Source organism: Callithrix jacchus, chromosome 17 (genome assembly GCF_049354715.1).
Source record: "Callithrix jacchus isolate 240 chromosome 17, calJac240_pri, whole genome shotgun sequence".
Taxonomy (NCBI): Eukaryota; Metazoa; Chordata; class Mammalia; order Primates; family Cebidae; genus Callithrix; species Callithrix jacchus.
Window position 1 is genome coordinate 29725456 of NC_133518.1, and position 12874 is coordinate 29738329.

Consider the following 12874-nt stretch of genomic DNA (forward strand, 5'->3'; position numbering starts at 1 on the left):
TCCAACTACAAAGATAAACTATCCTTAATCACTGTTTCAAATAAAAAGATTTGTGTGTAGATTTAAAATAAATGTAGTTAATAAATGAAAAAAGTGTGGATTTCTTTATGGGCAATCATTTGCCTAACACTACTCCTTTTGGTTTTCCAATGTCCCATATCTCTTATCTCCTATCTGCTACCGTTCTCACTGCCCTAGTTGAAGACAGGTCAGTCTATTCTCCTTACTTTCCATCCCAAAGTCTTTCTTAATACTTCAGATGTCAGCCACCTGGGCGTCTCTAAGTCCTTTAAATTTCTTTCTTTCTTTTCTTTTTTTGAGACGGAGTTTGGCTCTTATTGCCTATTGCCTAGGCTGCAGTGCAATTGTGGGATCTCAGCTCACCGCAACCTCCGCCTCCCAGGTTCAAGCGATTCTCTTGCCTCAGACTCCAGAGTAGCTGGGATTACAGCCATGTGCCACCACGCTCGGCTAATTTTCTATTTCTAGTAGAGACGGGGTTTCTTCACGTTGGTCAGGCTGGTCTGGAACTCCCGACCTCAGGTGATCTGCCTACCTCAGCCTCCCAAAGTGCTGGGACTACAGGCATGAGTTACCGCACCCGGCCTACTATATATTTTTTATTACAGAAAGGTTACCATATTATTTGCCCTGCACTGTATCTAATTTTTGTTTTATTTAAAATATATTAACTATTGTCTTCTAACAGCTCAAAGATTTAGAGCAGGCCGGGCGCGGTGGCTCAAGCCTATAATCCCAGCACTTTGGGAGGCTGAGACGGGTGGATCACGAGGTCAGGAATTTGAGACCAGTCTGGCCAACATGGTGAAACCCTGTCTCTACTAAAAATACAAAAAATTAGCTGGACACGGTGGCGCGTGCCTGTAATCCCAGCTACTCGGGAGGCTGAGGCAGGAGAATTGCCTACCCAGGAGGCGGAGGTTGTGGTGAGCCGAGATCGCGCCATTGCACTCCAGCCTGGGTAACAAGAGCGAAACTCCGTCTCAAAAAAAAAAAAAAAAAACAAGATGTAGAGCATGTGATATTAGGCTTTCAGAGCAGCTCTTAAGACATTAAAGTGCCGGGCGCGGTGGCTCACGCCTGTAATACCAGCACTTTGGGAGGCCTAGAGGGGCGGATCACGAGGTCAGGAGTTTGAGGCCAGTCTCGCCAACATAGTGAAACCCCGTCTCAAAAAAAACCAAAAACCAAAACAAACAGACAACTTTAAAGCACAATTTGAATATAAGAAATATGCATAGGTTTCAAGAACAGACCGTATTTGGTTAAATAAAAAGCGTATGGTTACCTTTGGGAGCAGGTGGAAGGAATGAATTTCTTCAATTTCCTTCCTTGTGTGGCACCTGCGGAAACCACACTGCGGCTGGGTCAATTGAAGTCAGCAATTGGTTATCACCCTGTAGCTCGGTCAGGAATGCTTCAGCCCCGCAGTGCCGCTCAGGGATCGCCTGTACCGTGGAAACACCCTGCATAAAAGCAGTTGGGGCACTGTTAAGGCGCCTGATATCTGGGCTGGGAGGTCCGCCCACTGGCGACTGCAGGTCGCTGGGCCATCCCTGGTCCTCAGGGAAGGGAACCCCACCGCCTTTCCGAGGTGCTCGGCGCCCCCTGCTGCCAGCCGAGGAGCTCAGAGCCCGCTCGCAGGAGGCCGGGAACATGGCGGGGCAGTCCAGGAACATGGCGGGGCAGCCTGCGGCCTCGGGCTCGCCATCTCCGGACCGGGACGGAACGGAGCCCAACGTTGTGGCTCGGATCTCACAGTGGGCGGACGACCACCTGCGCCTAGTCCGGGTACGGTAGCCACGAGGTCTGGGTGGGTGGTGGGCGCAGGGCGACACAGAGCGACCCTGAGAAGTACGTGAGGCCTCCGTCGGGGATCCCGCTGGGGCCGAGGAGCTGCAGAGAACTGCGGGGGAGTGAGCTCGAGAGGGCGACATCGCGAGTGTAGTGTGTGTGGGGCTGCAGAGGGAGGGCCGGGGGCGGGCCAGGGGGCCAGTTCAGCCTCATGATTGCAAGGACTGTGCTGGATCCTTGCTGGGCTGTGGGGGGCACCTCAAAGGGTGAGACGCAGCCCAGCTCGGGGATGCCACCTGGTCCTGTAGAGCACTTGGGGAGGGCTCAGAGAGGAGACAGAGGAAGAGTAGGGAAGTCCTGTACGCCTTGGGAGAGAACATTTCTAATTTGTATTTATTTTTAATTTTATTTTTTAGGGACGGGGTATTCCTTTCTGGCCCAAGCTGTAGTGCAGTGGCACGATCATAGCTCATTGCTGCCTCCACCTCCTGGGCTGAAGAGATCCTCCTACTAAGTAGGAGGATCTCCAGCCTCCCAAGTAGCTGGAACCACAGGTGTGCACTACCACACCGACTAATTTAAAGTTAGAGACCGGGGTCTTCCTATGTTGTCCAGGCTGGTCTCCAACTCCTGGCCTCAGCCTCCTGTATAGAGTTCTTTTATTTTTGAGACAGGGTCTCACTCTGTCATGTTTGGAGTGCAGTGGCACCATCATGTCTCATTGCAGCCTGCACTTTTGGGCTTAAGCAATCGTTCCACCTCATCCTGCTGAGTAGCTGGGACTACAAGGCACTTGTCACCACACCAGGCTAATTTGTTTTTTATTTGTGAGGCAGGGTCTCCCTGTGTTGTGCAGGCTGGCCTTGAACTCCTGGCCTCAAGGGATCTGCCCACCTCAACCTCCCAAAGCACTGGGATTATAGGCATAGACCATGATGCCCTGCCTTCTTTTTTCTTTTTCTTTCCTTTTTTTTTCTTTTTTTCGTGAAGCACTAAGCCTCTGGAGTTGAAGCAAGAGAGGGACACGTTAGGCCACCAGACAAGAGAGGTTGTGGCTAAGACACAGAATTGTGGTGATGTGAATTGTTTGGATGTGAGGTACAAAGAAAGTAGTCCAAGGAGACTGGTGATAGTTGCTGATAAGGAGTTGGAGTAAATGGTTTGTTGGGGAAAATCTAGAGAACTTTTTGGACATGAGCATGGAGATGTGTGAACCTAAAGTGGTTATTAAGACTTGTAAGCAAAACTGTAGATGCTGTTTTTGGCAACTGGACATGGAATCCGGTGTTGAAGGGAGATCAAAACCTGACACAGAACACTGGGAATGACCTGCATAAACCTTAAGTAGCATTTAAAGCTGTGGGCTTGAATAACAACTCAGAGCAAATGAGAAAAGCAACTGAAGGAGCTCTAGAATTTGGGGGATTATAACATGGAGAATCTGGGGAGTGAAGAGGAGGTCAGCAAGACTAACAAGAAGCAGACAGTGAGGTAGTAAGAAAGTCAGGACAGCCAGGTGTTCTAGAAGCCAAGTGAAGAAAATGTTTTCAGAACGAATCATTAACTGTAAAAAAAAAACTCTGCTGAAGGCCAGGTGTGGTGGCTCATGCCTGTACTTTGGGATGCTGAGGAGACCGATCACAAGGTCAGGAGATCGAAACCATACTGGCCAACATGGTGAAATCCTGTCTCTACTAAAAATACGAAAATTAGCTGGGTATGGTTACACCCAAACAATTCACATCACCACAATTCTGTGTCTTAGCCTCTCTTGTCTGGTGGCCTAACGTGTCCCTCTCTTGCTTCAACTCTAGATGCTTAATGCTTCACAAAAATCCCAGCTATTCGGGAGGCTGAGGCAGGAGAATTGCTTGAACCAGGGAGTCGGAGGCTGTAGTGAGCCAAGATTGCACCATTGCACTCCAGCCAGAGTGAGACTCCGTCTCAAAAAAAAAAAAAAAAATTGCTGAAGGCCAGGCATGTTCGCTTATGCCTGTAGTCCCAGCACATTGGGAGGCTGAGGCAGGTGGGTCACAAGGTCAGGAGTTCAAGAGCAGCCTGACCAACATGGTAAAACCCTGTCTCTACCAAAAATACAAAAATCAACCAGGCATGGTGGCACACCCCTGTAATCCCAGCTACTCAGGAGGCTGGGGCAGGAGAATTGCCTGAACCCGGGAGGGTACCCCAGCCTGGGCGACAGATCGAAACTCTGTCTTAAAAAAAAAAAAAAAAAAGTTCTGCTGAAAAGTTGAGTAAGACAAGCTTTGCAAATGCTCTGGAGCCAAGCAGCACAAGGTCTAAGGCCATGCAGTTTTAACTCACCAGGGTAGCCCCAGTTCTTAGAGTAATGCCTGCCATTAGTAAGTGCTATATAAATATTTGTAGCATTATTGAATAGTAAATAATATATGTGTTAATCAATGAAAACTCATTTCTTTCAGTTAAGCAGTAATAGATGCATGGGTTATTTCAAATTATAAAGTGACTTCATAAGGATTATGGAAGTTGTGTAAATTAGAACATGGTTATATTACAAATAATCCAATAAGCAGAACCCAGAGTATGTACCTTTGTGCATATTTTCAATCTCATTTCTTTTTTCTTTTGAGACAGAGTCTCCCTCTGTTGCCCAGGCTGGAGTGCAGTGACACAATCTCAGCTCATTGCAACCTCCACCTCCTGGGTTCAAGCAAATCTTGTGCCTCAGCCTCCTGAGTGGCTGGAATTACAGGTGTGTACTACCACACCTGGCTAGCTTTTCTGTATTTTTAGTAGAGACAGGGTTTCACCATGTTGGCCAGGCTGGTCTCAAACTCCTGGCCTCAAGTGACTCCCCTGCCTTGGCCTCTCCAGGTGCTGGGATTACAGGCTACAGGCATGAGATATTGTGCCCGGCCTCAATCTCATTTTATGTACCTAGTTGTATCGAAGTTGAATGGAAGCAAAATGTGTTCGATTATGACTTTTTTTGAGAGTTGCAGGATTCTTAATTTGTCATTAAACTCCTTTATGCCTACCCCAGTTTAAATGAAACACTTAAAAAACATCACTGAGTATTTCTTAGCCATTTACCCACATATGCCAAGGTTCTGTATTTTAAGGTTTTAGTGATAAAATTTTCTACCAAATACTTAAATTCCCACCGTGGACACAAGGTTATACTAATTGCTATGGCTACTGTACAAGAAGTTCTAGACCAGTTCATACATTTATGGAACTGATAGTTAAATAATACAATCAGTGGAGAACAGTCTAATACTATATACATACATGTATGTGTGTATGGGGGGGTGGGTGTGTATATGTATGTGTATATGTTTACATATATACACACACAAACACACACATTTCTCTGTGTGCCAGATTGTTTGGGAAAGAATTTGAGTATTGTAAAAGTTAAAAGAAGGAAAGATTAATGAATGAACAGGCAGTTTTTTGAAGAAGTGGGCCTTTATTTGAAGGATGTACATTGTTTGTACAATTAGATATAGAGAGGACAGTCTTATTTTTTTCCACCTTCTAATTAGTACTTTCACTATTGTGACTAATAATTAATGAGAGTTAACCCTTAAATCTCTTTCTGTAGAACATCAGCACTGGAATGGCCATAGCTGGAATAATATTACTTCTAAGAAGTATTCGACTGGTAAGTTAAAAAATGAAAAAGACGGTACAATAAGCAGCAGGTAGTTAGTTTATTCACATTTCAGACAATTTTTATCTCAAGCAATTGAGATAATTTTATCATATTGTTATGCATATTGGTAGCTTTTAAATAGTATTTTAGAACAATGAACATATATTAAGGTCTTGGTTTAAAAGTAACACATCCACAGGATTTTACAGAAAGTAATTGCATGGTCTATATTTTCATAATCACTTTTTTTCATTCTTAAAAAGGAATCTGAAAAGGATTTACTTTGCTAGAATGTTATAATCACTAAATTTGCATTTCAAACACTGCAGAATATCTTAAAAGTGTTTTTTGTGGTGCTTTTTGATTTAAACCACAGTTGAATTATGTCCCTTAGTACTCAATAATTTATGCTTCCAGTTAGCACATTTTCTTAGCCCTTTCACTAATTTTTATTAGTAGCATAGTAGACATAAATTTTTTCTATGCCCATTAAACAATAACTCCAGGGGCCGGCGTGGTGGCTCATGCCTGTAATCCCAGCACTTGGGAGGCCAAGGCAGGTGGATCACCTGAGGTCAGGAGTTCGACATCAGCCTGGCCAACATGATGAAACCCTGTCTTTACCAAAAATACAAAAAATAAGCCAGGTGTGGTAGCAGGGTGTAATCCCAGCTACTTGGGGGGCTGAGGCAGGAGAATTGCTTGAACCCAGGAGGCAGGGAGGTTACAGTGAGCTGAGACTGTGTCACTGCACTACAGCCTGGGCAACAAGAACGAAACTGCATCTCAAAAAACAAAACGAACAAAAACCAATAATTCCAACTTCCCTTTCCCCTCATCCCCTGGCAACCATCATTCCATTTTTCATCTCTATGATTTTGACCACTCTAAGTACCTCATCTAAGCAGCATCATATCGTATTTGTCTTTTTGTGACTGCTTTTTTCACTTAGCCTGATATTACTAAGATTCATTCGTGTTGTAGCATATATCATAATTTTTGTCCTTTTTAAGACGGACAATATTCCATTGTAAGTGTATATCACATTTTGCTTCTCTGTTCATCTGTTGATGGACACTTGGGTTCCTTCCATGTTTTGGCTTGTTTCCATGTTTCCATGTTGTGAATAATGCTGCTATGAACATGCCTGTACAAATAAATCTTCAAGACCCTGCTTTCAGTTATTTTAGGTATATACCCAGAAGTGAATTACATAGAAATTGTATTTTTAATTTTTATTTTTTAGACGGAGTTTCACTCTGTCGCCCAGGCAGGAGTGAAGTGGGTGATCTCAGCTCACTGCAGCCTCCACCTCCCAGGTTCAAGTGACTCTCCTTCCTCAGCCTCCTGAGTAGCTGGGATTACAGGTGCCTGCCACCACACCTGGCTAATTGTTTTGTATTTTTAGTAGAGACAGGGTTTCACTGTGTTGGCCAGGCTGATTTTGAACTCTTGACCTCAAGTGATCCACCTGCCTTGGCCTCCCAAAGTGCTGGGATAACAGGTGTGAGACCCTGTGCCAGGCCTATTTCAAAGTTTTTTAGTAACTGCCATACTGTTTTTTGTAGCGGCTATTTTACATTAGCACTAACAACGCATAAGAGTTTGTTTCACCACATTCTTTTTTTTTTTTTTTGAGACGGAGTTTCGCTCTTGTTACCCAGGCTGGAGTGCAATGGCGCAATCTCGGCTCACCGCATTCTCTGCCTCCTGGGTTCAGGCAATTCTGCCTCAGCCTCCTGAGTAGCTGGGATTACAGGCCTGCGCCACCACACCCAGCTAATTTTTTTGTATTTTTAGTAGAGACGGGGTTTCACCATGTTGACCAGGATGGTCGCAATCTCTTGACCTCGTGATCCACCCGCCTCTGCCTCCCAAAGTGCTGGGATTACAGGCGTGAGCCACTGCGCTCGGCCTTCACCGCATTCTTACCAACAATTATTATTTTCTGGTTTTTTGTTAGTAGCTATCCTAATGGGTTTGAGGTAGTATCTCATTGTGGTTTTGATTTGCATTTCTTTAATGATTAGTGATGTTGAACATCTTTTCATGTGTTTATTGGCCTTTCATATGTGTATTTTTGATAAATGTCTATTCAGCTCTTTTGCCCCTTTTTGAATGGGTTGTTTGGTTTTTTGTTCTTGAATTTTAGGAATTCTCTATATTCTGAATCCCTAATTAGATAAACGATTTGCAAATGTTTTCTCCTAACCATTCTGTATGTTGCCTTTTGTTTTTGTTTTAGAGACAAGGTCTCACTCTGTTGCCCAGGCTAGAGTGCACTGGTACGATCATGGCTCACTGCAGCCTCAATCTCTTGGCCTCAAGTGATCCTCCTGTCTCAGCTTCCTGCGTAGCTGGGATTAAAGGCACCTGCTACCCTGCCTGGCTAATTTTTAATTTTTCTGTAGCTATTGGTGGGGGGCGGGAGGGGGGTCTCGCTATGCTGCCCAGGCTGGTCTTGAACTCGTGTCTTCAAGCAGTTCTCCCATCTCAGCCTTCCAAAGTGCTGGGATTACAGACATGAGCCACTGTGGCGTGTGTGTTTACATTTTCTAACTCTGTTGATAGTGCTTATTGATGTGCGAGTTTTTAATTCTTAAGAAGTTCAATTCATCTATTTTTTTCCTTTTAATTTTTGTGGGTACATACTAGGTGTATACATTTATGGGGTACGTGAGATATTTTGATTCAGGCGTACAGTGCATAATAATCACATCAAGATAAATAGGGTATCCATCACCTTAAGCGTTTATTCTTTTTTCGTGTTACAAACAATCCAATTATGTTCTTTTAGCTATTTAAAAATGTATAATAAATAATTGTTGACAGTAGTCACCCTGTTGTGCTACCGAATATTAATTTTATTCATTCTATTTAATTCTATTTTTGTACTCATTAACCAACCCCACTTCATGCTTATCCCCAGCTACCCTTCCCTGGTTCTGGCAACCAATATTCTACTCTCTGTCTCCATGAATTCAACTTTTGAATTTTTTAGTTCCCTCATATAAGTGACAACATACAAAGTTTTTTCTTTCTTGGCTTACTTAACATAATGACCTCCAGTTCCACCGATGGTGTGGCAAATGACAGTTCTATTTAAGGCTGAATAGCATTCCACCGTGTACATGTACCATATTTTCTTTTTTGAGACAAGGTCTCACTCTGTCACCCAGGTTGAGTGCAGTGGTGTGATCATGGCTCACTGCAGCCTCGATCTACCGGGCTCAAGTGATCCTCCCATGTCAGCCTCCTGAGTAGCTGGTACCACAGGTATGAGCCGCCATGCCCAGCTAATTTTTGTACTTTTTGGAGAGACACGGTTTCTTCATGTTACTCAGGTTGATCGCCAGCTCCTGGGCTCAAGTGATCTGCCTGGCTTGGCCTCCCAAAGTGCTTGGATTACAGACATGATCCACTGCACCCAGCCCATATTCCCATATTTTCTTTACCCATTCATCTGCTGATGGACACTTAGGTTTCTTCCAAATCATGGCTATTGTGAATAGTGCTGCAATAAGCACAGGATTAAAGATATCTCTTTGATATACTGATTTCCTGTCTTTTGGTATATATCTAACAGTGGGATTGCTAGATCATATGGTAGTTCTATTTTTAGGTTGATTTTTGTTGTTGTTGTTTTAGATGGAGTTTCACTGTGTCACCCAGGCTGGAGTGCAGTGTCACGATCTTGGCTCACTGCAACCTCTGCCCAGGTTCGAGCAATTCTCCTGCCTCAGCCTCCTGAGTAGCTGGGATTACAGGTGCACGCTACCACACCCAGCTAATTTTTGTATTTTTAGTAGAGACGAGGTTTCACCATGTTGGTCAGGCTGGTCTCAAACTCCTGACCTTGTGATCCGTCCGCCTCAGCTTCCCACAATGCTGGGATTGCAATCGTGAGCCACTGTGCCCAGCCTATTTTTAGTTTTTTGAGGAACCTCCAAACTGTTCTTCATAAGGGTTATAATAATTTACATTTTCACCAACAATGTATAAGGGTTCCCTTTTCTCTTCATTCTTGCTAGCATTTGTTATCTCCTATCTTTTGGATAAAAGCCATTTTAATTGGGGTGAGATGATATTGGAATTTGGATTTGGATTTCTCTGATGATCAGTGATACTGAGCACATTTTCATATACCTGTTTGCCATTTGTATGTCTTTTTTTGAGAAATGCCTATTCAAATCTCTCAACCATTTTTAAATGGGATAATTAGATTTGTTTCCCTATAGAGTTGCTTGAGCTCTTTATATAAATTGGTTATTAATCCCCTGTCAAGTGGATAGTTTGCACATATTTTCTCCCATTCTGTGGGTTGTCTCTTCACTTTGGTGATTGTTTCCTTTGCTGTGCAAAAGTTTTTAACTTGATGTGATCCCATTTGTCTATTTTTGCTTTGGTTGCCTGTGCTTGTGGGATATTTTTCAAGAAATCTTTGCCCAGTCCAATGTCCTGGAGAGTCTCCCCAATGTTTTCTTGTAGTAGAGTCATAGTTTGAATTCTTAGATTTAAGTCTTTAATCCATTTTGAGTTTATTTTTATATATGATGAGAAAGAGCTTCATTTATTTGCTTATGGATATCCAGTATTCCCAGCATCATTTTTTGAAGAGACTGCCCTTTCTCCAATTTATGTTCTTGGCACCTTTGTTGAAAATGAATTCACTGTAGATGTATGGATTTGTTTCTGGGTTCTGTATTCTGTTCCATTGGTCTGTGTGTCTGTTTTTATGCTAGTACCATGCCGTTTTAGTTACTATATTATAATTTGAAGTGAAGTAATATGATTGTAATGTACAAAACTGGAACAAATATATTTCCATATATATAATTTGTGTTTATTATAATTTGAAGTGAAGTAATATGATTGTTCCAGTTTTGTACATTACACTCAGGATAGCTTTGGCTATTCTGGGTCTTTTGTGGCTCTGTATAAATTTGAGGATTGGTATTTCTGTTTCTGTGAAGAATTTTGATAGGGATTGCATTAAGTCTGTAGATTGCTTTGGGTAGTGTGGGTATTTATTCTTCCAATCCATTCATGAACATGGAAAATTTTCTCATTGGTTGTTTTCAATTTATTTTATTAATGTTTTATAGCTTTTTTTTTTTCTTTGAGACAGAGTCTTGCTCTGTTACTCAGGCAGTGGTACTATCTTGGCTCACTGAAACCTCCACCTCCCAGGTTAAAATGATTCTCATGCTTCAGCTTCCCAAGTAGCTGGGATTATAGGCATGCACCACCATGCCTGGCTAATTTTTATATTTTTAGTAGAGACAGGGTTTCACCATATTGGTCAGGCTGGTCTTGAAATCCTGGCCTCAAGTGATCTGCCCACCTCGGCCTCCCAGTGTGCTGGGATTACAGGCATGAGCCACTGCACCCAGCCAGTGTTTTATAGTTTTTATTGTAGAAATCTTTCACTTCTTTGGGCAAATTAATTCTTAGGTATTTAATTTTATTTCCAGCTATTGTAAGTGGGATTACTTTCTTTATTCTTTTTCAGATTGTTCACTGTTGGCACATAGAAATACCACTGATTTTTATGTAGTGATATTGTATCCTGTAACTACTGAATTTGTTTATCAGTTCCAATAGTTTTTTGGTGGAGTCTTTAGGTTTTTACAAGTATAAGACCATATCATCTGCAAACGAGAAAAATTTGACTTCTTCTTTTCTGATTCAGATGCTCTTAATTTCTTTCTCTTGTCTGAGTGCTCTCACTAGGACTTCTGATACTATATTGAATAACAGTAGTAAAAGTGGACATCCTTGTCATATTCTAGATCATAGAGGAAAGGCTTTCAGTTTTTCCCCATTCGGTATGATACTAAGCTGTGGGTCTGTTGTATATGGCCTTTATTGTGTTGATGTATGTTCCTTCTGTAGGATTTTGTGAGGGTTTTATAACTAAGGGATTTTGATTTTATCAAATGCTTTTTTCAGCATCTATTGAAATGTTCATGTTTTATGGTTTTTGTCCTTTTTATTTTTGAGATGGAGTGTCTCTCTGTCACCCAGGCTGGAGAACAGTGCTGTGTTCTCAGCTACTGCAACCTCTTCCTCCCAGGTTCAAGCAATTCTCCTGCTTCAGCCTCTCAAGTACCTGGAATTACAAGCACTCGCCCCCACACCTGGCTAATTTTTATATTTTTAGTAGAGATGGGGTTTTGCCAAGTTGATCAGGCTAGTCTCGAAATCCTGACTTCAGGTGGTCCACCTGCCTCAGCCTCCGAAAGTGCTGGGATTACAGGCGTGAGTCACTGCACCAGGCCTGTCCTTCATTTTGTCAGTATGATCACATTGATTGATTTATGTATGTTGAACCATCCTTGCATCCTTGGGATAAATCCCACTTGGTTGTGATGAATGATCTTTAACTGTGTTGTTGAATTTGATTTGCAGGTGTTTCTTTGAGGATTTTTGCATTAATGTTCATCGGGGATATTGGCCTGTAGTTTTCTTTTTTGATGTGTCTTTGTCCGGTTTTGGTATCAGGGTAATACTGGCCTTATAGAATGAGTTTGGAAGTATCCCCTCTTCCTCTGTGTTTTGGAATCATTTGAGTAGGATTGGTATTCATTTTTTTCTTGAACGTTTTGGTAAAATTCAGCAATGGATTCATTGAATCCTGGGCTCTTCAGTGCTGGCAAAGTTTTTATTACAGCTTTGATATCATTCCCTTTTATAATGGCCTTGTTCTCATTACTTGTTGATCTGTTCAGTTTTAGATTTCTTCATGTTTCGATATTGGCAGGTTGTACATGTCTAGGAATTATCTATTTCTTCTAGGGTTTCCAACTTATTGGCATACAGTTGTTGATAGTAACCTCTAATAAATTTTTGAATTTCTGTGGTATTGGTTGTAATGTCTCCTTTTTCATTTCTGATTTTATTTATTTGAGTCTCCTCTGTTTTTTTCTTAGTCTGACTAAAGGTTTCTCAGTTTTGTTTATCTTTTCAAAAAACCACCATTTCATTTCCCTGATCTTTTGTATTCCTTCATTGCAATTTCATTGATTTTTGCTCTGATCTTTATTATTTCTTTTCTTCTACTAATTTTGGGTTTGCTTTGCTCTTATTTTATTTTTTCTTTTGAGAAGGAGTCTCACGCTGTTGCCAGACAGGAGTGGAGTGGCAGGATCTTGGCTTACTGCAACTTCTGCCACCTGGGTTCAAGCAATTCCCCTGCCTCAGCCTCCTGAGTAGCTGGGATTGCAGGCATGTGCCACCACACCCAGCTAATTTTTGCATTTTTAGTAGAGATGGGGTTTCACCATGTTGGCCAGGATGGTCTCAATCTCTTGACCTCGTGATCCGCCCACCTTGGTGTCCCAGAGTGCTGGGATCACAGGCATGAGCCACCACGCTGGCTTCTAGTTCTTTTAGATGGATCATTGTTTGTTTTTCTGT

General features: G+C 42.3%; 1 protein-coding gene across 1 annotated transcript in view; it reads left to right on the plus strand.

Moving 5' to 3' along the window:
• The first annotated feature begins 1650 nt into the window (after positions 1-1650).
• Positions 1651-12874, plus strand: part of C17H3orf33 (chromosome 17 C3orf33 homolog) — a 28484-nt gene continuing 17260 nt past the window's right edge. Inside the window, exons 1-2 of the mRNA XM_002759467.6 lie at positions 1651-1812; positions 5405-5464. Coding sequence (XP_002759513.4) covers positions 1678-1812; positions 5405-5464 — 195 coding nt within the window. The 5' untranslated portion in view covers positions 1651-1677. The remainder of the gene's footprint in view (positions 1813-5404; positions 5465-12874) is intronic.